Here is a 25,802-nt window from a genome sequence, read left to right on the forward strand (position 1 = left end):
TATGACTCTATTATAACTCCATTAGTTTTATAACAACTATTTTATAAAAAACTCAAAATTTATTAGATATAAAAAATATTAATTATAATGAAACCATCCATTAAATTTACTAATTTGTAACTCAATTATTTAATAAAAAATTAATTTTTTTTATTAAATGTAAAAAAATATTAATTATAATAAATAAAAGAAAATATCACGTTATTAATTTAATATTTTAATATATTATCACGTAAGCGTTAGAATTATATAAATTAAATAGATTTGTCACTAATTATAATAAATATTTCTTATTTATGAGGTTTTATTTCAAATTGTTATCAGTCAGTCACACATTATTGGCAAATACTTATCCATAGCTATTAGGCATTTTCCAATGGTATATGACTTGTTTAATTATGCATGTCATGTTGGTATCTAAATATTTAACACAATTATTAAATGGATCGTATTTGTGTTGTCTATTAGGCAAATTCATATGAATTCGTTTTGATACCCCTAATTGTTATTCCCCATGTTCTCTTTATTTAGAGAGAAAATAGAAAAAACTCTTGGATTAAAAAATTTAGTTAAATGAAGTTTTCTCCCTAAAATGTCATTCATATCTTCATTGATTATGAGAACAATAGTCGACACAAAACACAGTCACAAGAAGTGCATTTATTGTTTACTTGCATATTTTGGGTATCACTTCAAGCATTCTCTATTAATTTTATTGCATTTTATTAGAATGTAGACGTTTTATATAATATGTGCCCAAAAATTAAAAAAAATTTTGGAATCCAATTAAAGGCCAAATTTTTAAACTTATTCATTGAAAACCATAAATTTTCAAAATTTTCGGCGAAAATAAAAGAGGAAAGACTTAAATTTTAGTGTTAACTTGTTTAAACATAAATAGTTTTTGATTCAAATTCAAAATTAAAAGTAAATTTTAGTCTTTCCAGATTTAAATGAAATTCAGAAAGTAGTGCCAAAATGCAACTAAAATGAAATAGAATTTGGACAACTTCACATTTTGAAAATTACACAACTAATAATAATAAGGTCATAGAGTGGGTTACAAAAGAGTACAACCATTATAAGTATTTTAAAAAGTACAGAACTAATAATAATAAGGCCATAAAATGTCTTACAGAAGTGCACAACTAACAATAATAAGGCTACAAAGAGGCTTACAGAAGTTTATAATCGTTACCTAACACAGAAAACAATAACTACTGAAAAAGTGCACAATTAATAATAATAAGACCACAAAATGGCTTACAATAGTTTACAACTACTATTAACAAAAGACTGCGGCTTACAAAAGCTTACAATCACAACAAAAATTTGAAAAAAAAAAAACTGTATTTTTAAATGTGCACCATAAATAATACAGCGATTTCTAACCAAATTCTAATTTTTCCTTTTTTCAATAATCAAAACACACCCATATTTTAAAAAATAAAACGTGGCTGTTTTTAAAATTTAACTGAGCATAACATATATTTATTCATGACCTTAACCGTTGTGACCAAATTTACAATGATAAAAGTAGACATACATTCTTTAAACATATAAATAAATGCTAACTCTGTATTTATGTGGCTATTATTTTGACTTTTAATATCATAATTTTAATTTTATGACCAAATTTATAAAAACGACCATTGTTACTATAAAACAAAATAAAAAAGTGAGTTGAAAACTTGTCTCTTGAAACATGCATATATTAAATGCTGAGAATATTCGTGTCTACCACTTTCTTTGATGGTTGAGCTTCAATCTTAAAACAAAATATGCACTCTAAAATTACTCTAGTCTTTTTAACTTAGCTTGCATCCCAAATTTATTAGTTAGAGTAAAATTTTCTATATAAAAAAATACACTCAAAAAGAAAATTTTTTATAAATAAACAAAACAGAGGGAGTACAAATCTCTCATATTAACTAAATATAATTATCAAAAAATAAATGTAATTATGAATTAAAAAAAAAAAAGCTAAACATAACTAATATTATAAAAATTTAATTATAATTAATATATTCTTTAGTTTATGAAAATTTACCACTCAAATCCATCTCTTGTAAACAATCAACGGTAAATCCAATGGTCATGCCACATGCTGCGTAGCGTTGTATCATAAGTTCATAACCACAACTTACCAAAAAAAAAAAAAAAAAAAAAAAAAAAAAAAAAAAAAAAATTTCAAATTAAAATTGCAAGTAACAGAAACTGGAATTTCCCTCTTCAACCTCACCGACCTGCTAAAAGACAACCTAACTTCTTCAACCGACAACTGTAGCCGACGAATTCACCAACCGAAACCAGTCCACCACCACCACTCTCACAAATCGCAGCAAAAACCTCCGATTTCTTTAGTTTATCTTCAGATGAAAAGACACCAAACTCCATACTCTCTGGATCGAAGAAGATGGCTAACGCCATTAGTCGTACTCGCTTTACTATTTCTTATACTTATTCTCTCTATAACTTTCTCGGAATCCCCTTCTCCGGCCGATAATTCTTATCACATATCGAAATCTAGCATACCGAGCCAAAATTTTGGTGACCAATTAGGGCTTCCGACATTGCCGAGATTCGCGTACTTGATTTCCGGCACCAAAGGAGAGGGTGCTCGCGTGAAGCGACTGCTTCAGGCGGTTTATCATCCAAGAAATTACTATCTTCTCCATCTCGATCTAGAAGCATCGGATGCGGAGAGGCTTGAGCTTGCTAAGTACGTGAAATCGGAAGGTGTGATTCGGGTGTTTCGGAATGTGATGGTGATTGGTAAGGCAGATTTGGTAACTTATAAAGGACCAACTATGATTGCGAGTACGCTTCATGCTATTGCGATTTTGTTGAAGCAGGCCTCTGATTGGGACTGGTTTGTTAATTTAAGCGCTTCGGATTATCCTCTAATGCCTCAAGATGGTAAAGTAATATTGGCATTTGTCTTGTCTTGTTTCTTTGGTTTTTTAGCCAGTGCTTGAATTGCTTGTTAACTAGTCTCTGATTATAAAATATGCTAATACTGAAAGCTATATGAAATGTGATTTTTGTGTTGCTTTGTACTACTTTACAGTGTACTTTTATTTTTTTAAGTATGGGAAATGGGGTTCATATTCTAAAGGTTACTTGTTGCTCTAAATGCCAAGTCTTTTATAGTTGGATTTTGGCATAATGTACATATCTTGGCGTTCTTAGGAGTTAGGAACCTGTTTGATAGGCCACCGTATGCTGTAGCAAAATTGAATGTGGTTAGAGCAGGGTGAAATGAGTTAAAAGATCAAAATTGAAGGGAAAAATGCTTTCATCCAGCAATTTGGCAATAATTATTAGGCATGGCATACTCAGTTATTGCAAAGTAAAATAGTTGCAGTTAGAGATTTCCTCCTTGTTATGGTCGGAGTACTTAGTTCGAGTTCCTAGTGTTAATGAACAAAAATGATGTGAAAGATTTTGGTGAGGTCGTAAATTTAAGATTAAGAGGATATTGGAAAAACAAATTTTTATGTCCAGTTACTTGGATAAGTATTGAAAAAGTGCGTGCTACACTGTTAGTATTCAATGTGTTCACTAGAATGTGTGAAGAATGTACTTTAGGAATATGTGCGTGTTCTTTTGCGTGTGTGTGTGCGTGATTTACTTAATTTAAAGAGTAGATATATTTATGGAGAAGTATACAAACGTCTATCTAGCTAGCTATATATGGAGGGCGGAAGGGATGTAATTTGTGTTTAACATATTAAGTGTTATCCATTTTACTCCCTCTTCTTGAAATGACTTGAAGTTAGATAAATTAAGGATTTCCCTGTTAAGAGTTCTTGTTAAAAAATTTAAAGTTTTGATATTATGTTTTAGCCTGTAGGAGCACATAAGGACAAAATTTTAAGAAATTACGTTGTGAGAGTAACAACTGAAACACATTACATTTATAGAAGACAGCTCATCTGACCCTACTAAATGCAGCAACAATATGTCTTCATTTTCATCTAGTGGTAAGGTGAGACTATCTAGGAGTAGGTGCCGGGTCTCATATCTTACTCATAACAAACCTCCTCCTCAATCTTCCAAAGAAAGAAGTAAATATGAAACTCTAGCAAATATCAAAAATACTCTAGTACATGCATTTGTCGATGTGTTTTCCTGGCCTATTTGTAGATATGCAGAAATAACTCAAATCTAATTTTTCTTCCATGCATCTAGATTAGTATATTTAGTTTCTAAATTCCCCCTAAAACTTCAATTTGTGATTTCCTCATATTTTTATCGCTGATGCTCAAAACTCAAACTTCAATCATGAGGGAAATGTCTAGTTGTTATTTTCTCCTTTTCAAGGGTTTATTGTGCCTCACTTCATCGATCATTGGTACGAGATTTCTCGATGAAAAGCTTCTCTTTCTTCAATGTTGCTCTTTAACTCCTTCAACTCTTAACTTGTCATCATATAGTATACATAACTAATTTCAAATTCATGAATTTCTCTCAAATGTTCAAGGCTGTATTTTTTACTTCATATTCCTCTTTATTGTTCACATCTTTGATGAAAAATGTCAAGTGCCTTATTACTTTCAAAGCACTTTTTTAATAACTTTTACCTATAAACACTGACTACATAATATATTTCTTCAAAATTGATGCTTACCACAAAACTAGGAAAAAAATCAGGACTAGATTTTTCATACAGCAAATGCTTGGCAGAAAATTAAATTTGTATGTGATTCCTTGAGAACCATCTCCAATAAAATTGTCATTTAAATAGGTTCTGTCATTTTGACATTCTCATGAAATGATTCACAAAATCTTTGTTTGGATGCTTGTTGTACCACAATGTCTTCCCTGTGGAGTTTTTATTCACAGCTTCCCTTCTCAAGAGACTTGGCATTTTTTTTCTCCTTTGGAAGATTTCTTTTGACCTCTTAGTGAAAGTCCTGGCATAGAACTCACTCTTTCAATTGAAATTCATGAAACATAAGAAATTCTCACACTTTATAATGTAAACATTTTTTTAAATGGGATACAACTTCAAGAGAGAGTTCCTGTAAAATGGGTAATTGTATATTTTTCTTTCCTTGTTCCTGCGGGGATCAAGTTGAGTTTTGCTACCAGCCTACCACTCTACTGGAAAATTTATAGATATAAACACAGGTAATTAAAGATGAGGAAGTAACATAAAAGACATGCTTCATACATCAGAAAAAAATTCTATCTGTTCTATTCTCCCATATATAAGAACTGCAATGATATTTATATATTTCTCCATACAAGCATCTACAATCTAACCCTTCGTTTGAATGGGATCGTTTTCTTTATGGAAAGAAAATAGCTGTGGAGAATACCTAAGGAAAAGGGTTTTCCCTTGTTTGGGAAAGGGAAAGAAAATAATGAAGTAAAATTTAACTTATTTTTCCCTCCAATTTGAGAGAAAATAACCAAGAAAAGTGTGAAATTTACTATTTTTATGAAATTATCCAAAATACCCCCCAAATCTCTAATAATTGTCAATTTCCACATTTCTGATGAGGGTGTAAATTGTCAATTTTCAATAATAAGATTCCCTTTAGTCTAAAATTTTGCCCAATTTGCAATAAAGAAAAATAGTATTTATTTTCTTTTCTTCATTATGTCCAAACTCAAGGGTGTAAAATAACAACGGAAATAAAGTTGACAATTCGTCAATATTTTCCTTCCTCCATTATGTTTCCTTCCTTTAATTTCCAAACAAAGCCCAACATTACATTAATTACACCCTCTAAAGCACCGTAATACATATACTTATACTAGATACATTCCTCATGCACTCATTAATACACTCAACAAAACAGTTTAATACTTATTCACGTGCCTAGACTTGCAGTTTAAGTTCACTTTTCAATCATGGGAGAGTACTAATATTTTAAATAGTAAGAGAGAAGAATCTCCAAGGGAACATTATTTTGGTTAAAGCTTGGGATTCAATCTTGGAGGTCTTGAGTTTTGACCATTAGGATTGGAGGGTGAAAGCCCCCACCATTAGACCAAAAGAGAAGATTTAAGAGCGTGAAAGAGATATTGTTTGAAATTAGTTAATTGTATTTGCTTTTGCCAAGGACCATAACTCAAGACTGAGGGAATATTCAGTATTGATGATAGCATGAATGCTGAAGTTACTGAGTTGACTTACTGTCAGCCCCTTGAGTTCCTTAGTACATGACTTGACATTGTTAAATGACCTGCTTATTTTGCTTTTAAGGGGAGAAAACATCTAAGTTGTAATGTCAGTTGATAGTTATGGAAGGATGTCTTGCAATCAGACTTCAAAGTATATGCTTGGACAACTATTTTTGGCTTTCACATCACTTGAAAATGACCTCTAATATATCATGATTTTTCTATGAGCATCCAGATCTATGATTTTTTTGCAATTTCAGGGTTTTAACTTAAGAAAAGAAATACATATTTTTTGCCTGACATAAGCGCTGCTTTTTGTTTCAGATATCTTGCATATTTTTTCATACTTGCCTAGGGATCTGAACTTCCTGGAGCACACAAGTAGTATTGGTTGGAAAGAGTGAGGATATGTAAATTATGTCATATAGAAAGATGTCCGGGTGACTAAGGCTTATCTGTGACTAACTCCGATTGGAATCTTGCAGGTACCAAAGAGCGAGACCTATAATTATAGATCCGGGATTATATCATTCGAAGAAATCTGGTGTTTTCTGGGCAAAGGAGAAAAGATCCTTGCCTGCTGCTTTCAAATTATTTATGGGTATTGCTTTTTTACATATGCTTTATTCATAAAATCATTTATCTCCAGTTTTTAAATTTCAGTTTCTGGATTACGTCTTCTAATTACTTTTCATGCCAATACTAAGAATGTTTCATATATTTTTCATTGCTTTCTATTTGAATAGATGGAATCATCTATCAAACCATTTTAAGTAAGAGAGCATTGAATGTCAGTGGTAGAACTAAATGAGATGGTAAAATATTTGGATTAAATAGGTGTTCTTCTTGTAAGGGAAATTAAAATACAGAGATGGGTAAGGATCCAGTCCAAAATGGTTTGTCTGAAAATTGATGAGTTAGCAGAAGATAGGTTCTAAGACCCACAATAGGTTATGTTGAATGAACAGAATTTCACTTTGAGGCTGGCTCATTCTCACAAGAGTTCACATTTCTTATTGTAAATTGACAGGCATGCAGAGGTAGATTCATAAATATTAAAGTTGGGTTCAAGGACCCACTTCTCTTGGAAAAATATAACGAAATTATATATTTATTAAACAATTGACTCTCATAAATTATTTGAATTGGACTGCAATAATTTTTTTATCTTTGAAACTTCTTTTTCTACAAATACGGTTATCCACTAATTATTATTACTATTTTACTCTAACCCGACTAATGATGCAATTGACTTTGACAAGCACAGTTCTTATTCTTAGTGTAATTGCCTTTGAAGGTGACATTGAGCTCACCCGTGGCTATAATAATATACAGCAAATATGTTCTTCAACAAAATGAGGAATGGTAGCATATATGGAGAAAAATATATTTGAGAATACTAGTTATGTTGCAATTTTATGTCTTATTTTCAAAATCTGGAAACTTGTCAAGAACTCTGAGAAAAATTTTCTTTTTCTCATCATATAAATATTCAATTTTTTTATTTGCATTACTTCCTCCTATATTTTTATAATTTCAGTATATATGGGAGACTTCATCTCACTATGGTGATTTAGGTTCATTGAACGGAAGTTGGCTTGAAAAAATCCTTAGGTTGAAATACAAAAGGATAGTATATATTATATGAACCTCACTTTTCTAGATCTTCTACTGCTGGCATGGGGGGAACTCTCTACATCAAACTTGTCAAATACAATTTAGCTCAGGGCATAAAATATAATTATATAACAAATGGAAAAATGTGCTGATCTTGAATATGCATTGGAGTTCTGTTTCTTTTGCACATTTTATGCATTTTCCATAACTTTAGTTGGCACATCAGACATGCTTTAGTTATATTTTACCTTTCATTTTAGAATGGCAAATTATCTTCTTTCAGGATCTGAATGGGTGATGCTGACAAGGTCTTTTCTTGAATTCTGTGTTTGGGGATGGGATAATCTCCCTCGCACTCTTCTTATGTATTATACAAATTTCCTGTCATCTCCAGAAGGTTACTTCCATACTGTTGTCTGCAACCATAAGGATTATCAAAACACTACTATTAACCATGACTTGCATTACATAAAATGGGACAATCCTCCAAAGCAACATCCCATATCTCTAGCTTTGGAGCATTTCAATGACATGGTTGAAAGCGGAGCCCCTTTTGCTCGTGAATTTGCTAAGGATGATCCTGTTCTTAACAAAATTGATGAAAAGCTCTTGATGAGATCTGATGGAGGGTTTACTCCAGGGGGTTGGTGTGCAGGCAATACTGTTTTAGGCAAAGATCCTTGTGTTGCCTATGGGAGTCCAGATGCTATCAAACCAACTCTAAGTTCTAAGAGACTAGAGAAGCTAATTTTGACACTTGTTGATTCTGAAAATTTTAGATCTAAACAGTGTAAATAAGTTTGTAAAACGTTTGATTGTGTATAGTCGATTTGTTATTCTGTTTTGTTGGTTATATCTCTACTAATGGTTGTTAAATTAGTTGCATGGTTTCTTCAAATATTTAATTATAATAGATTACTTGCAATGTCGCAGATGAACATTTGAACTATTCTAGATTGGACCAGCTTGTGTTAGTGTTAGTAAAAGTTCACTCATAGGCATATGATTGAACTAAGCTTGACCTTACTTCTTGAGGCTCGATTAGTAAATTAGACTGGTAAATTTTATTTTGATTTTTAGTTTTGTATATCTTTATATATAATGCGAATACAAATATTAATTATGTTTAAAAGTATAGGTTTGGTTTGGCTCACCAATAACAATAACTTGTTGGTTAGAGTATTATCACAAGGGTGAGAGCAATTTCGGTTTTCAAGAAATGCATTTGTTGTGATGGTAAAAAATAATTTTTACATTTTACTGTTCAAAGGAGAATATACCTTCTGGTTTTACTCTAGAAAAAAAAGGTCCAAATACGTAACTTAACTGCAGAATTTTGATGAAACAACCTCGTGGCATCATGGCTTTAAACTTAGATTTTTTGGTATTCTTAATTTTACTTTATTAATAATTTCATATCTGTTGCTCTATCAATGATAATTTTAAAAAAATTTTGATTTTTATATGAAATATGCTATTTCGATGTGTGATTTATACGGTTTAAAATAATTATTTTCATATCGTTTAATTATCCATTAAGTGTTTAATTAATGACCTAATTTTTACAAATTGATGTGTTTTTAAAGTAGTCAATAAATTAATATTCAATTATAAATTAAATTAATAATTAATTAATTAAATTAATAAAATTTTAATAATTTCAAATTTATAAATTAAAATATTTAATAAATTAAAATCAAATAAGAGTGCAACGAGCTTTTTCATAAAAAATACCTAAAAGAATTTATATGTTGAGCAAAAGAGGTTGGTTTGGCTCATTGCTTAACACTCCAATACATAAATTTAAAATTTGTTGGCAATGAGTCCTAACAATCATTGTAGTGGTCTCTAAAATCAAAGTAACAAAAAAAAAAAAAAAAATCATAAAAAAGAATCAAGTTTATATGAGAGTGATTTTCGTTTGTACTGCATCAGACTCATAAAAGGTTAGTCACAGTTAAAGTTCTTCACTTCTTCTTACAGATGCGTTTAGTGCAAATCAAACTTGATAGTACTTTCCACATGTCTAACATGCGTTGCCAATTGAGCTACAACCGGTAGATAGTTTTTTTTTTTCATCTTTAGTGCATAAGCAAATAAATTAAGCTATTTGAAATTTAATTGGTATAAAGTTGATTCAAAAATCCTTTTTTTATCTCATATAATAGATAAGTCATCTTAAGCTTAGGAAAACTTCACTCTTCTAAACTCATGAACCATTTATAAAAATCTTATTAAATTATTAAATTTACAAAGTTTCAAAAAAAAAAATTAAATTTTACTTATTTATCATATAAATTATGAAAAATGTAGATGTTATTATTTTTTTTTTTCAACACATGAATCATCTGATATATTTCTTAAATTGATTAAAAAATGTAACTTCAATTACACTTTGGTTCCACTAACTTTACATTAATTTGATAATACTGAACTCTATTTGGTTCGACTCATTTGTTTTTTTTTTAATCGGTTCGACTCATTTGTTAATTTGTGAATTTTAAAATATTCGAAATCTGATTGGGGTAGCTCTTTCAAAGTCCTACTGGTGATAACTTTGTTATGTCTTAGAAAGTTTCATAGAGATATAGCAAACACAAACCACATTATACACTTCTTCCATTCTATATTAAGTTTCCATTTAGCCAAAATAAAAAAATAAAAATATTACAGTTATAAATTATAATTATTTCAAAATACATCCTTATTGTCATATGAGTCAATGCAATTAATTTTTTTATATTTTTCCTGAAACGATATTTTAATAAAATATTAGCCCTATTAATAATTCGACATAATTTTCTCAATCTTAGTGAAAATTTCTATACCAGATACTCAATATGGAATGGAGAGAGTTAAAGTTGAAAATAGAAGAGGTTTTATACCTATATTTGATGAAATAAATAAATTGTAGCCTCAGACACTCAAGTTTGAAATTAGAGTTCATACTCTTAATAAAATGCTCCTTCTATTTTACTAAGATATATTTTACTAAAATTTCCTTTTGTAAATTGATAAAAAATTAATTGCATTAACTTATGAGTCATTTGTATTTGAAAATAGTTGTATAATGTTATTCTATTTTCACTTAAATTGAACTTTTTTTTTTAGATAAATGGACACTTAATATGGAATGGAGGGAGTAATGACCTTTAATTCAAATTTCACATTATAATAAAATGTTGATTTTAATAGTATTAATTAACTTAATTTGATATTTAATGTTAAAAATAATGATTAATAATATTTATAATTTTCTTTTCACTAGGAGGTGTAATGAATCGAAATAATAAGATATGCCACACAAAAGATATAGCCCTACTCTTAACTTATTAAATTAGTGAAAACTCTTATATGAAAAGCTTAACCAGACTATATGTGGTTGGCGGCATATTTATAAAAGTCTGCAATAATATATTAATGATATGTGTATCTTATGCATTATATATGTGTTACTTTCTCCATCTACTTGTCATTTTACTAAATTATCCATGGTTTTAAAATATCAAGAAATATTAATTAATTTTTTCAATTTTACTTTTGTTTTTACTTACCATGATTGCTATTTTCATCAATTTTCTAAAGCTCATCTTATTACCTTCTCGTTTCTTTCTCTTTCAAATTTTTTTTTGAGTATCGGGGAAGAAAGAATTTAAAATTAGATATATTACCAAGTCGTAATACACTTACTACTAAGTTAGCCCTTAGTATATTTCTCTTCCTCAAATATTGTTTTTCTTTTCTTTTTTTTTTTTTTTTTTGTTTTTTTGAGTATTGGAGGAGTTCTCTCCCTCAATTTTTTAATGATAAAAGAAAAATTAATCAAATTAAGTACTTTTTGTTATAATTTATTTGGTGATTTCATTACTTCTTTAATCACCGTACAAAACTTTACAGACATAAAAAAATGGATAGAAAAAATATTTAACAAAATTAATTAGATGGAAGAAGCATGAAATTAAAGAACTTCTTAAGAGGTAATAATAAGTTTTGTTTTTTTGTTATATTTTTTGCATATCACTTGCAACAACTTTCAGTTAATGTACCTACTTTTACCCTCGGAGTCGTATTACTCTATTTTATTATTTATATATCAATAAATTTACTAAAACAATATCATGTATTATTTGTTATTTCATTTTCTATTTATTTTTTCAAAAATATGCATTGTGATAAATATTACCAAATTCAATATATTTGTAACTCAAACTTTGAAAATTTTGATTTATTTCATTTTGAAAAATTCTATCATTTAATTAATTCTTAGTTTTTACTTTTACTTATTACACCTATTATCGCTGCAACTGCTACAATGGAACGATTTTTCTTAACAATAAACTTTATTTAGACAAAATTGTATGATATAAATGTTTAATTATTTATATAGAAAGATGTATTTAATAGCGTTGACATATCATAGAATCCTTGACAATTTTTAGTGAAAACCTTAATTATACTAGGAGATAGTATAATAAATGCATGACAAAATTTGTTTGTAATAGCTTCTTTTTCGACAAAGTTTATGTTAATATAATTTATAATGTGCGAAGTTGCATAAATAAATTCTTTACATAAAATGGAGCGTCTATAGGTATTTATGATAAAAATGTCAAATTAGTATGTAATTAGAATAAATTATAAAATTCAAGGTATTACAAAAAAGTTGCTATTAGGTAATCACATCTTAAAAAAAAAAATCACATAATTAGATGGCTAATTACATTTTTTTTTCTGGGGCTTTAAGCTCGAAAATGACAAATTAAGAAAAGAAAAAACTCATGGTGTGCAAGTACAGAAAAATACTGAATTTGTTGCCATCTCTGAAATGCTGGAGAGTGAAACTACGCGCGTATAGAGACTGTGGGAGGAGATATATATGATCTGTATGTAAATATATATTCCCATGCAAAAAGTAGAGAGCGTGGGTTGGAGGGCGTAGGGAACAGACCGGACTTTCTTTTCTTAAATTAACATTTCTTGTCATTAACTTATTAATAATTTGAATTGGTAATTACCCATTTGAATATTTAATTAAACTTAATTAAGCCAACACACTACAGTTACAGTAGTATAAGCTGGTCAGCACACTTTCTCTCTCTCTCGCTCTCATACTAAGTAATTAAAACACTCATATACATATACACAAATACAATTAAGCCTTTTCTCCATGCAAGAGAGAGAAGAGGAGGCGACCCAATCTCTTTTCCCCACAAAGAATCATAAAGAAGCTTATGAGTTAAGAAACATCATCTTCTCTAAACCCTAAAAAGCAGTATTAAAAAAATACCAAGTTTAGAAGGAACAAAAACTGATTTGTAATAAACATAAATATATAAATATATATAAAGCTAAGGCCTCTCTTTTATTTTTCCTCTTCATTCCCACCTCCAATCTTTCTTGCTTTCTCCTTTCTCTCTCTCTCTCTCTCTCTCTCTGGATCTTTCTCTGCAAATACTAAAACTCCTCCTCTTGTTGATTTGATTCTCCACTTGTGTGTATTATCTCACAAAAATTAAGAACCACTCAATCAACCTTTACAAGAAAAAAGAAAAGAGAGAAAGCTATAGCTCAAGAATTGAACCATGGTTTTCTCTTCTATCCCAGCTTATCTTGATCCAGCCAACTGGCAACAAGTAAGGATTTCTTGAATTTTTTTTGGTCCTTAAGGTTTCTTTATTTCTTTGCCTAAAAAGCAAAAGATTGTTTCAAAAGATAAATATTCTTGTTACTTTTATTTCTTGTATCTTTATTTTGAATATACCAGATATTTGTTCTTCTTTCTATTTTACAGCAACCAAATAATCACCACCAGCCTGGCGGAACTAGTGGTGCAAACACTCATCAGCTTCCTCCACCTCCACCTCCACCACCACTTCCTCAACCTCATGGAAGCGGAGGTGCGGGCTCGATCCGACCTGGTTCAATGGCAGATCGAGCCCGTCTGGCTAACATACCTATGCCAGAGACAGCATTAAAATGCCCAAGATGTGAATCAACAAACACAAAATTTTGCTATTTCAACAACTACAGTCTTACGCAGCCTCGACACTTCTGCAAAACCTGTAGAAGGTACTGGACAAGAGGAGGTGCTCTAAGGAATGTCCCAGTTGGTGGTGGTTGTAGGAGAAACAAAAGAAGCAAAGGAAGCAACTCAAAATCTCCGGTCAGTGGTGATCGCCCAACGGGTTCTGGTTCCTCAAGTACCGTATCATCTAATAGTGGAACCAGTGATATGCTAGGCCTTGTACCACAGGTTCCACCGTTAAGGTTCATGGCTCCTCTTCATCATCTATCCGAATTTGCTACTGGAGATATCGGGTTAAACTATGGTGCCCTTTCAGGTCAAGTTGGAGGACCAAGTGACTTGAATTTTCAAATAGGGAGTGCTTTAGCTAGTGTTGGTCTTGGTGGTAGTGGTGGTGGTTGTGGAAGTGGCAGTGGCAGTGGCGTTGGTGGTTCACTTTTGTCAGTGGGTGGTCTAGAGCAGTGGAGGTTACATCAAGGGCCGCAATTTCCTTTCTTGGGTGGGTTAGATTCTTCTTCTTCTAATTCAGGGTTATACCCATTTGAAAGTAGTGGTGGTGGTGAACCATCTGGTTATGGTGGCGGGGTAGGTCAAGTCAGGCCAAAGATATCAAGTTCTTTAACAACCCAGTTCGCATCAGTGAAAATGGAAGATAATCCAGAATTGAATTTGTCAAGACAGCTTCTGGGTATGACAGGGAATGATCACTATTGGACTGGAACTGCATGGACAGATCTTTCTAGTTTTAGCTCTTCTTCTACTAGCAATCCATTATAAGTCTTTTGCCATGGAATGAAGCTCATGAAGCTAAGTTTTTTTTTTTTTTTTTTTTTCCTCTCCTTTTTCTGAAGTAGGATCTCACTGTTTCTCAGCATCGATCTTCTTGTAATTCCATATCTCAAAGAACTTATAGTTCTTGTGTTTAAGTTATATGGAAGAGCTCAGAAGATGAATCAAGAAATTTGCTTCTCTAAAGACATATGAGCTAGAAAACCCTAGAATTATAGCTTTTGCATTTTATTTTTCCCCACCTTTGGTTTTTGATTTACTTCATTTCTTAGTGTACGTTTAGATATTGCAATGTAATGTTAGAATGTTTACCACAGTGATCAGTTTTCTGATGAATTTATATATGGAGTTCAATTAATTATCATTTCATGTGCTCATCAAGATTGAAATCTTTGGACTGAAAATTATATATTTTGCAGTAGTCTTCTATATACTTATTGAATCCCAAGTTTAATTAATTCTATAAATAGCGAAATTCTTGTTTAAATTTAATAATCCATGTTGTAAATGAATTTTCCTAGAAGGTCCAAATTATAAACTAATAATTCTTTTAATTTTCAAACTTTAATGCGATTCGCTATAATGCTATAAAATTTATATTCTCGGATAGGATAAGGTATATTGGGGAAAGCCTAATGGCTTGGGTGTAATTGAGTTTTTCATGAACATATGTTTATTTATATTTAATTCTCAAATAAAAATTCTTTTTTGCTGATAAAAAAAATGCTATAAAGTTTATTTCTGAAAAAAGTGAATTAGGAATGAGCTTTAACGATGTTCTTGTTTTTTTGTTATAGGATTAAGATTTTAAATTTATAACAGACACAGTTCAAAACTTTGGAATTATATAAGTATGATTTAAAGATATGGTGCTTTAAGAATTAAATGTCAAGAAAAAGACCAGTTTGATTATTCATATAAGAGCCTGATCAAGATGCAAAGTGTGATTTCGTCCTCTTTTGAAATTAGAATGCATAGAGTAGCGTTTGATCTATTGGTCAAAGCTTGAAAAAAATTTGAATTTAAAGCTCTTTTTGTTGGGTTTGGATACCATTTGAATGCTTTAACTGTCAAATTACTGATCCTACTTTAATTTTATATATAATATATATGGTATATAATATATATGGTTAGACAAGGCATAAGTTTATCTATATGTTCTTGCACACAACAACTTGTTTGAGCCTTATGAGCACATAAGCCTCTTCTTATGACCAATTAATCCAACTTCACAAGCTTTTAGATCACTGTGTCAGTATAGCTTATTGCATATGATTAATTTGTCTATGAATATTAGGTGTTAATTCTAATTAGGTCGGTCCATAAAAGAGAGAACTTTTTTTTCCTTGGTGAAAACCCTAATTCCGGCACCGATGATTATTTGCTTTCTCGTATACTAGGAGATAGTATAATTAATGCATGACAAATTTCGTTTATGATAGTTTCTTATTCGACAAATTTTAGGTTGATTTAGTTTATCACAAGGGAAGGTTGTGTAAATCAACTCTCCCTAGAATCCATAAATATGAAAAGTGATAATCAACTTGTGCTCTTAAACTTTGCAGTTAAAATACATTTAATTAGGTTATCAGTTTTTTGTTTTTGAATATTAAGAGAGGAGAGATTCAAATTTAAATTTATTATCAGATCGTACATATAACTAATAATGCTTTGGGTCAACAGTTAATTAATCGATGTAACTTAATTATGCATGATGCATCTTGTTATTATAAGTCATATATAGAAATAAATAGAGAATTCTTTAACAAAGCCCCGAAATATAAAAATAGCTTTTAATGTTAGTGCATGGTAGATTATAAATTAATTTCTTATAGTATTTATTTTATATATTATGCATTGCACAAACACAGACACACTCTCAATGAATTATTCACATGTCTAGTTGCCTCTTTCTTCTAGAAATATAAGAGATCCACCTTGAGTTTAGTGACTTCCAACTCTCCAAGGAAAAAAAAAAAAAAAAAAACCAATCTTTTTACTATGCAGGTTGTCGTAAATTTTATAAAATTTTTGTATTTTGTATACATATTATTAATTAAGTACTCATCATGTGGTTGCATGAAAGAGATAATTTTTTTTATAATTAATTAATTGCTAAACAATATATGTGACAAAAAAAAAAAAAAAAACATTATTGTTAGGTGAGACTGAGATTGTGAATGATTTTGTAATAATATGGTAATGTACTTTAGTATGAGAAAAGAAAATGTGTACACTAAAGACAGGAGTCTCAAAAGACTCCAAATTCCCTCTCAATTCCATAACTGAAAATCCAACATCATGAGGTTTGTGATTTTTCACAAACTGTTGTCTTAGAAAGAGAATAACAACTTAAAGATTGCAAAGGCTATATGTGGTGAAAATATTAATTTAATTGATTATTCAATATACATTTATTTTCTATTAATATGAATTTATTTTTAATTATATTATTCCAGCTACTAAAAATATAAATTATCTTCTCTCATTAATATAGTCTTTTAATTTATAAAGTTAAAAATTAAAGAGTGTGAAGATAATTATAAGAAAATTAATTATTTTTGATATTTTTTTTATAAAATATGAGAAAATTAATTAAACTGTAACTAATTGGTATCACGACTTATTTTCTTATAGTTTTAAATAATAAAAAAAAAATCAATTTAAAAACAAAGCAGAGAGGGAATGAAAAGGGCAGTCAAAGAGATCATTCTTTCTCTTCTCCAACTACTGATACGGGAAGGGAATAAGTGGAATTCGAATGTCTGACTCTGACCCTTTCCTGAACTTGACGACCAGTGAGCGCGTGGCGCTTTCACGACTCACTAGGGGACAAAGTACTGTTTTGTCAGTATGTGGACCTGAAAATTGGCTCTTGGTCCTAGTGACTTAATCTTGAATTACACGCGCTTCAATGCTGCGTTTCATCCTGCTAGTCTATTCTATAAGGTTTTGATTTGGTACAATCCAGCGCACCGGTGCCCAGCACTTCAAAAAAGTGCACGGTTCAAATTTAATCGGGTCGGACCCGATTGACACGTGCAATTATCCAAAATAACCCTAACATTGTTGGGAGTGAAAACACATCAGTTAAAACCTAGCTTTCCAGATCCAGCCGGTCATCCATCCCTTGAAGATAGAGGGTAAAAGGGTGGACCGGGGATGAATGGTGTAAATTTTATCAAAACTTTATATGTGTATTAAAATAAATTGAAATAGTAAAATTTATTAAAAATAAAATATTAGTATAATATTTAATTTTCAATACAATTGAAAATAAATATTATACTATATATTTTAAACAAAACAAATAGTAAAAATATTTTAAATGATGAAAATTATTTCTATACTAATAATATTAGAGTGATTTTACTTCTAAAAGAAATATTAGTATGATTAATAATGAAATTCGATAATAACTTAAAATAACTAGTGGCCATCCGCAGAAAAAGAAAGGAGCGTGGTTTACTATAACTTAAACCTTATTTGTGAAGTATTAATTCGATAATAAAATGCTATATTTTTAGGACATGTAAAAATTTTTAAATTTAAGTCATGAAATTAATTGGTATTGGATATTTTTTGAATTAAATAATCATGAAAATAACTAGTGTTAGATTAATAATGAAACACAATGAAAAATTTGATATATTAGTAACTATATTAATATTATAATTTAATTTAAATAAATAACAATAATTATAATATTATATATTTTTAAAAATATATTAATGTGATATTGTTATTTTCATTTTTATTTTTGAATTTAAAGGGTTGAAAAGCATGTGGTATCTATAGAGGTGGCAATTTAGTTGAATCATGTCATTAATTTTTATGTAAACTTTCTATGTAAATGCATAAAACAAATGAAATTGAAAGACTACTTATTTATTCATCAGTAGGTGAAACAAGCCAAAAGAATATTATAAACCGTACAATATGAGTAATTATTTTCTATGAGTAATCATTTTCTTTACGTACTGAATTAATAAAAACTCTTACGATAAAAAAGTATCTAATTTGAAATTTCTCAATCACCATATAAGTAAAAAGATTTACTAGACTAAACCTGATTGCTGAAAAGTAAATTGTTTCTAAAACTTACGGGGAATGAAAAAGATTATTGCGTCATTTCAATTGATAATTACTGAACACTATTTTTAACATAAAATGGAGTATTACTATTATTTTTATTAGATTCGATCAACGAATGTTATTTGTATATCAAGATCATGGAGGGTTATTTCTGAAAATAACTATGAACCCCACGAATATATGACCGTGGACCGTGATTAAATTTTAGCGCCGATTTTTATTTTTTATTTTTTATTTTTTATTTTTTTATTAGATTCCATCAACGAATTTAACCCGGATGATCCAATGGTAAATATAAACCATTCGGTGGTGCACCCAGTGGGCAGCTATTCTATATCATGCTTGATTCTGTTTACGTGACGTTTACTCTTTTTTTATTTATATTCTGGTGCTAACTGTATATTTCTGACTGACTGTTTAACTGTGCTTTGGATAGTACTGCTGACTGACTGCTGAGTCTTAACGGAAAGACTTGATTTGGACACTATTCCATTTCATTTTTACTTAGAAAGCGGATTCGAATCCAACAATTAACGTTATGTGGGGGAGCTTTCGTTCAATTGATGTATGTTCAACGTCCGTGTAATAATTACGCCGATACACAATTTAATGATAAATATATATACAGTTTGATAATAAATTTAAATTTAAATTTTATTCTCTTAATATTAAAATATAAAAGAGAAAAAAAACAAATATGTTATGTTCGATCAACTACATTTTCAACCTTTTTTATGAATTAGCATGTCATTTGTATTTATACACTATTTAGACTTCATTAATCTCATAAAAATAATTGCTAAAATTATTTTTTAAAATTTAATATTTTTTGTAATTATATTCTATATACTTATTTCTAATTTATTGGAAGATTCGATAGGCTGAAATACGAAATAATATCACGGGTTATACAATTGGAAATAGTTCTTTCCTGCACTCATTAAATTAGTGAAAATACTTGTGATCTTGAAGACTCGAACTTAAAATCTCTTACTTCTTATATAAATGAAAAGACCAACCATATCACGTGGCTATTCTTTATAATTATTTAATAATTATTATTTTTAAAAACTTATATTATTTAGTAATAATACACTAAAATAAGAATATATATTCACCTTAAAAATATATATATCACAAAAAAGCAATCCTTAATCACTATTTCACATTTTCATAGCAGCCGCAATCGCTCTTACCAAACATCAACAATCATTAGCTAATAGCTACCGACCATTAGTCATTAACTATCAACAACCTTTATCGATTGGTGTGAAGAGCTAAATTAAACCAACCCTTAAGCTAGCTTCCAACTTAGCATTCGGATAAAAAACATAAGCATTGGTTCAATTTTAGTTCTTGACTTTGAAATTGAAATGTGATGTGAGACAAAATTCTAATTTACCGAACTCTCAGATTGTAAAGTGTAAAGGTTTTTTGCCCTTTCACCAAAGTATATTTTGTAAAAATTGAATTTGTATTTTCACCCTTACAGAGATTGAAGTTGCTTACCGGTTCAACTAAAATTTTATAGGTGATTTTCACTTCTTTAATTTCAACTGATGTATGGATTTACATTTACATTTTACATTTACATTTTGGACTAGAACCTTGCAATTACTTTTAAATTTTATTGTATTTCGAAAACAATTAAAAATAAAAATGAATAAAATAATTAACATAACTAGCAAGAGATGATTAATTAGCGTCACAATAAAGTGTGTCCAAAGAAAACCAACAATGTGTCCATAACGTCTACAATCATAGCCATCATTATGTAGCATCAAACCCCAAAATCAGCTATGGAATTTTATTTTTCCCCTTTGGAGTATCTTCCATTCTTTTATCCTTTTGAATTATTCTTCAGCTTTTTTCTTCTTTTTTTTTGGATAGTGTACTAATTGAAGTCAACATTCTTTTTTATTGGTTAGACAAATATATAATAGCATTAGCATTTTTTTTTTTTGTTGATTATGTCTCTCCACATTCTATCGGGATGTTATTTAGATAAAACTCTTTCAGTAGCAGTGACTTTAAATTTCAAAATCTTAACCTTCTATATAATATTTATCTTAAGATGCAGATCATTACTATTAATCCAATCGTCTAATGGTATTTTTTAGAATTTAACTAGTCAATCATATAATATTTTTAAACTCTCCATAAAGAAAAAGAAAGATGACTTGTCTAGAAAATTGTAGAAAAGTTGTTTGAAATACTTAGCCAAAAATGACATATAAAAGAGAGGATTCACCTAAAATTTGGTTAGGGGTAATTTGACTAAAAAAAAAATTGAGTTTTGATGAAGTGGGAAAATCTAGTTTTAACTTTAGGAAGTTGAATCTACTTTCATTACGGTATTTTTATTATAATAATTTTCCATTAATACAATTTTACTTCTTAAAAATTTAATATATCAATTAGCCATATTCAAATTATACTTTTAGAAACTTCTCTGAAAATATATTTTACGAGAAATAAACTTCTAAACAAGTAAGACATTTTGAGCCAAACAAGATCATCAAAACAGTAAGTAGCACAATTCCTTGGGCAAAAATATCATCAAAACAGTAAAAAAAAAAAAAGAAAGTTGTTTAGTGAGTGTGCATGTAGATAGCAGGAATAGTTATAACTTATAAGAATAGTAGCAACAGTATAAAATCGAAAGAAGAAGATTGGTCATGTTGAAAGAAAGGAATCTGTTAGTTCCATTTCGCTTTTGCAAGAATCAAGGCAGGCTATAGAAGCTGCTTACCAACAAAGAATAAAGCACTCTCCTCTTTCTCTCTCTCTCTCTCTCTCTCCAAAAACATAGAGAGAGAAAGCGTAATGATATCATGGTCGTTGGTCGGTGGCTGTGTTCAGTGTTTTTGAGTAATCAATGGAAAATTATTATAACTCCGTGTATAGTAATCCCGAAATTGTCGATATTGAAATGTGAGCATTAATTTATATATTATACTCCGTAAAAATATAACGTGATTTCCCATTTGAATATTTTAAAAAATAATAAATTATGTTTTTAAAAATTTTTTCAATTGAGTTGTTTGTATTTTTACTTAAATTAAAAATAGATGGTCTCGAGTTTAAGTTATCTTGACTATAAATATTTTTATCAATTTGATGAGTACAGTAAAAGACTATTCATATTGTGTAGCTCACAGTATAATTTCAGTCCATTAAACTTTGGCAATAAATAAAGAAAAAAAGCAAAAAATATCAGAACTTGCTGTACACAGCACACATACACGCATACGAAAGAAAGGAAAATATTAACGGTTGATCCAAATAAATTTAGAAAAAGGCTCGGAAATCCAAGCCAAATCTGATGATTGCAGTTTTGTGTGAGTTCAAAAACATGAGAGATGCTTTGGATTAGTGTGTGTGTGTGTGTGTTCAAATAAATATTTATAAACAGCAGCTTTTGCTTTTTATAAGGTCCTTCTCGAATTGTAAATGAAGATGATGATCTTTAGCAAGTGAGACTGAGAGAGGTAGAAAAGAGAAAACAAAGTGTTTTAGATTCCTAACTCTTCTTCCCAGTCAGTCGATCAGTTTCCTCGATCACGTTCTCCCACATGTACTCTCATTCTCACTCCTTCCTCATACATACATAGGTCACATTTTGATATCCCTATACATCTAATTAAATCTAATAAATTTGGGATTAGATTTGTCTGGATGGAGCTATGAATTAATGAAAATAGAGGTTTTTTAAATATTATTTTCATTTTATTTTTTTAATATATGTTAGAAATACTCTCATTTCAATAAAAACTTATTTTTCATTAGTTTGATCCATATAATGAATAATAGACCCGATTTAAGTAGTTTAATAGACGACAGATATATCATAAAAATATTTGAAGCAAGAATATTGGTACTTGTCACTCAAAAAGGACAAAATAATAATAAAGAGTTACATTTTTTTAAATAAAAAATTAATTATTATTTTATTCATTTATTTTAATTAAATCCTTATTTAATCATGAATGAGGCCATACACTAGAAGCATGTAAATGTTCCCCATTATCCTACAATTATAGGACAATACAATTATAGGCTACCTACATATATTTGCCCTTGAATTTTTTAAAAAATAACCCTACGACACCCTTAATTTTGTAAAGACTAATTATACACCCTAAGTTCATTGCATTAATCCTGCACTTCTCCATGTTGGCAGAGCAGTGTGTAGATACAAACACTCAAAGGAGCGTTAATTGAATTTATTAAGGTTATTTATTAGTTCATCATTTTCCCCCATTTTCTCAGGGACCAAACACAATCATTTCATCACATAATCAATTGAATCAAAACCGTAGCTGAAATAATCCATTCGCACTCAAAAAATTGCAATTAATAAATCTAAAGCGATCACTAAAATAAAAATTATATAACAAAGTTACAGAGAAACCTAATTCAAGAACCAAAAAATCGGAATTACTTTATACTTTTCATTTTTCAAATACGAAAAGACTTATCTCAATTTTTAGATAATTTAATAATCAGAGACTGTTAAAATGATCATTAGACCATTGAAATGATCATGGAAAAAGTCAATCCATGCTTTTTATCTTATGGAAATTCAAACCTTGAGGAAATAAGGACTTACATAATAGAGAGAATTCTTGAGCAGTGAAATCTTTGAGAAGAAAAGAGTTCTTGAGCAGGAAACAGAGAATTAAGAAAGATGGAAGGAGACTTTGGATATAAATTTTAAGAAGTATTTAAGAGATATAACAATACTGAAGAGCCAATAAACACAAACTAGGAGGCAGGTTACTAACAACGCCGTAGGCATTTAAAGTTGGGCTAAGACCTTTTGATTTTCAATTAAAATGGATCCCATTTTTCACTAAATTATCCTAGTTGATGCTAGTGTAATTCACGCGTGTCTACTAGCATGATGCAAAACTGATGTAAAAAATGGATTTGAAATGCATAATTGGTCTCCCACAAAGTTAGGAGTACCGTAGGGTTATTTTTTAAAAATTCAAGGGGAAATCTATGTATTTTAACCTACAATTATACAATACTCTTGCTAACCCAGTTTTTTCTTGTAGAAAAAGAGCATGCTAATATTCAACAACAAAAAGAAAGGTAAGCAAATCAATTAACATTTTTATTTTACTCTTTGTTTGGAAATAAGGATTTTTTTTTTTTTTTTTTAGAGAAAAGAAATATATGAGAAAAACATTAAGGGAAAATATTACTCTTGTTTGAAATGAGTAAGCAAACATCAAAAGAAAAAAAATTCCTCCAACCCACAAAATTAGGAAATCTCCGAATTGAAGAATTAAATGATAAATTGAGAAAATTACATTATTTAATATGAAATAGATTTTATTATTTTTCTTATCCATCATTCTTTTTCCTACAATATTTCTCATTCTCAAACAAAATCGTGATGTAGAACTTGCTTGAAATACCCTCAAATAAGCTAATACCAAAAAATTAAATTACTTGTCTGCAAGCCAACATAACACATTAGTAAAACATGATATTGATATGCAATATGCTAGAAGGCTAATAATAATAATAATAATAATGTGGTAATAAGGCAAGTCTTATGTTGAATTAGTAAACAATACATAGTGTAATTTGGCACATAAAATTATATGTTTCTTGAGTGTATATGTATAGATAGATCAATACACCCGATATAGACAAATCTTATCCTTCTTTTCGATCATTCAATTTCAAATCTTACATTAAGATAACATGTGACACCTAAGGTTGAGGACACATGAATTGTTTAATCTAAATGACCTTGGCTATATTGGTCACTCCTTAACTAGGAAATTACATATGGATTGTGGCTCAATTGGCAATGCAGGCTGACATTTGAGAAGAGCTCTCGGGTTTAATCACACTAGACGCACTTATAGAGATGAGCGAAAAGCCTTAACTGTGATTAAATCTCGAGCCGAATTAGCCAGTCCCTGATAATAGGTTCCGGATACTGGTGGTTTACAAAGGTCACTAGGTTAAAAAACATTTCATACACAAAAACAACAAAGAGTAAATTTGGTCCTCCAATCTTTTGAAGTGTCTAATTAATTCATATCCAAATTAATTTTTAAGTATTAATGTTATTTTCCTACTTCTTTAATACTAAATATATTTTGAGCATTTACATTCAACTTGCATACAAGATTAAAGAATTTCTTTCACATTTTCATAATAATAGTTTTTAGAAACTCATAAGTAAAAAGTATTAAGAAGTTTGCTAAATAAAAAACAATCTATCCAAAATAATTTAAGATTTTTATGAAAAAAAACTTCCAAATTGAAGGCAATAAAATTTTAAGAATTCGTTTTGACTTCACTAATCATATGATGAGAAATGTATATAAAGAGTAAATTTTACCTAAACTCAAGTGAAATATATTGCTGAGAATGATAATATAAAAAAATGAAAATGAAAAAGTATAAAAAAAATATTGAGTTTTCCCATTAATATTTTTATCGATTTGAAGAACATAATTATTAAAAGGAGAAAACTAATTAACTCATTATTTAATTGAAGATATTGTCTTAATGCATTTGACCTCCAATAAATAGAGAAAAAAAAAAAAAAAAGCGAGGCTGTTAATTTTACTAATTGAATAGAAGTACAAGAATAATAAATAAATATAAAATGAGAAAAGTTATAGGTTTAGCCTAGTTCAAAAAAAAAAATGAGAATTTCACTTCTTCGTTAAACAAAGTTCAATTCTGTTAGAAAGCACTTCAGGATGATGTTTTTAATGTATATAATCATGTGGAAGAATATATTTTTAAGGTCAATTCCACAAACTTTTTTTTTTTTTTTTTGATACTATCAAAGGGTGTCCTTCCACCTCCATTTAACGGTTAGATAAGATATTAATCTCTTTTAAAAAGGTGTCCTCTCACTTCCATTTAACGGTTAGATAAGAGACTCATTTCTTTTGGGGCAAAGAGCATTATATTTAAAAGTCCTTCTCAAAATATTAACTCCACGATCCAATCCTATGATCACTAGAGTGAGATTTAGTGCACTTCAACCGTTAAATAAGACTATATTGGGTACTTCGACAAACAACTTTAACATAACCTAATCTGATAATATTGTTTATCATAAATATTACTCCCTCTCTTCTCAATAAGTGTCCAT

General features: G+C 29.4%; 2 protein-coding genes across 3 annotated transcripts; both read left to right on the plus strand.

Moving 5' to 3' along the window:
- The first annotated feature begins 2,193 nt into the window (after window positions 1–2,193).
- LOC105636281 (Core-2/I-branching beta-1,6-N-acetylglucosaminyltransferase family protein) lies at window positions 2,194–8,608 on the plus strand. Its single transcript, XM_012219525.4, has 4 exons — window positions 2,194–2,919; window positions 6,463–6,538; window positions 6,624–6,739; window positions 8,039–8,608. The coding sequence occupies exons 1-4, from the start codon at window positions 2,376–2,378 to the stop codon at window positions 8,551–8,553; spliced, it is 1,251 nt and encodes a 416-aa protein (XP_012074915.1). The 5' UTR covers window positions 2,194–2,375; the 3' UTR covers window positions 8,554–8,608.
- Window positions 8,609–13,108: 4,500 nt separating this feature from the next.
- LOC105636282 (dof zinc finger protein DOF2.4) lies at window positions 13,109–14,946 on the plus strand. Of its 2 annotated transcripts, none has more exons than XM_012219526.4 (2): window positions 13,109–13,388; window positions 13,520–14,946. In XM_012219526.4, exons 1-2 carry the CDS (start codon window positions 13,338–13,340, stop codon window positions 14,555–14,557), a joined length of 1,089 nt encoding a protein of 362 aa, XP_012074916.1. In that variant the 5' UTR covers window positions 13,109–13,337; the 3' UTR covers window positions 14,558–14,946. The 2 variants fall into 2 exon arrangements, with proteins under 2 accessions (XP_012074916.1, XP_012074917.1); XM_012219527.4 differs by having other exon boundaries at window positions 13,111–13,388; window positions 13,547–14,946.
- Window positions 14,947–25,802: the final 10,856 nt, after the last annotated feature.

Source organism: Jatropha curcas, chromosome 2 (genome assembly GCF_041381405.1).
Source record: "Jatropha curcas cultivar XTBG-Jc1 chromosome 2, XTBG_Jcur_1.0, whole genome shotgun sequence".
Taxonomy (NCBI): domain Eukaryota; kingdom Viridiplantae; phylum Streptophyta; class Magnoliopsida; order Malpighiales; family Euphorbiaceae; genus Jatropha; species Jatropha curcas.

Excerpts from the sequence above, each read along its gene's own strand:
- LOC105636281 (XM_012219525.4), top strand. The coding sequence starts at position 2,376 with ATGAAAAGACACCAAACTCCATACTCTCTGGATCGAAGAAGATGGCTA. Across the intron at positions 2,920-6,462 it reads TCCTCTAATGCCTCAAGATG|ATATCTTGCATATTTTTTCA; the intron begins GTAAAGTAATAT and ends TTTTTGTTTCAG. Across the intron at positions 6,740-8,038 it reads TGCTTTCAAATTATTTATGG|GATCTGAATGGGTGATGCTG; the intron begins GTATTGCTTTTT and ends ATCTTCTTTCAG.
- LOC105636282 (XM_012219526.4), top strand. The coding sequence starts at position 13,338 with ATGGTTTTCTCTTCTATCCCAGCTTATCTTGATCCAGCCAACTGGCAA. Across the intron at positions 13,389-13,519 it reads ATCCAGCCAACTGGCAACAA|ATATTTGTTCTTCTTTCTAT; the intron begins GTAAGGATTTCT and ends TGAATATACCAG.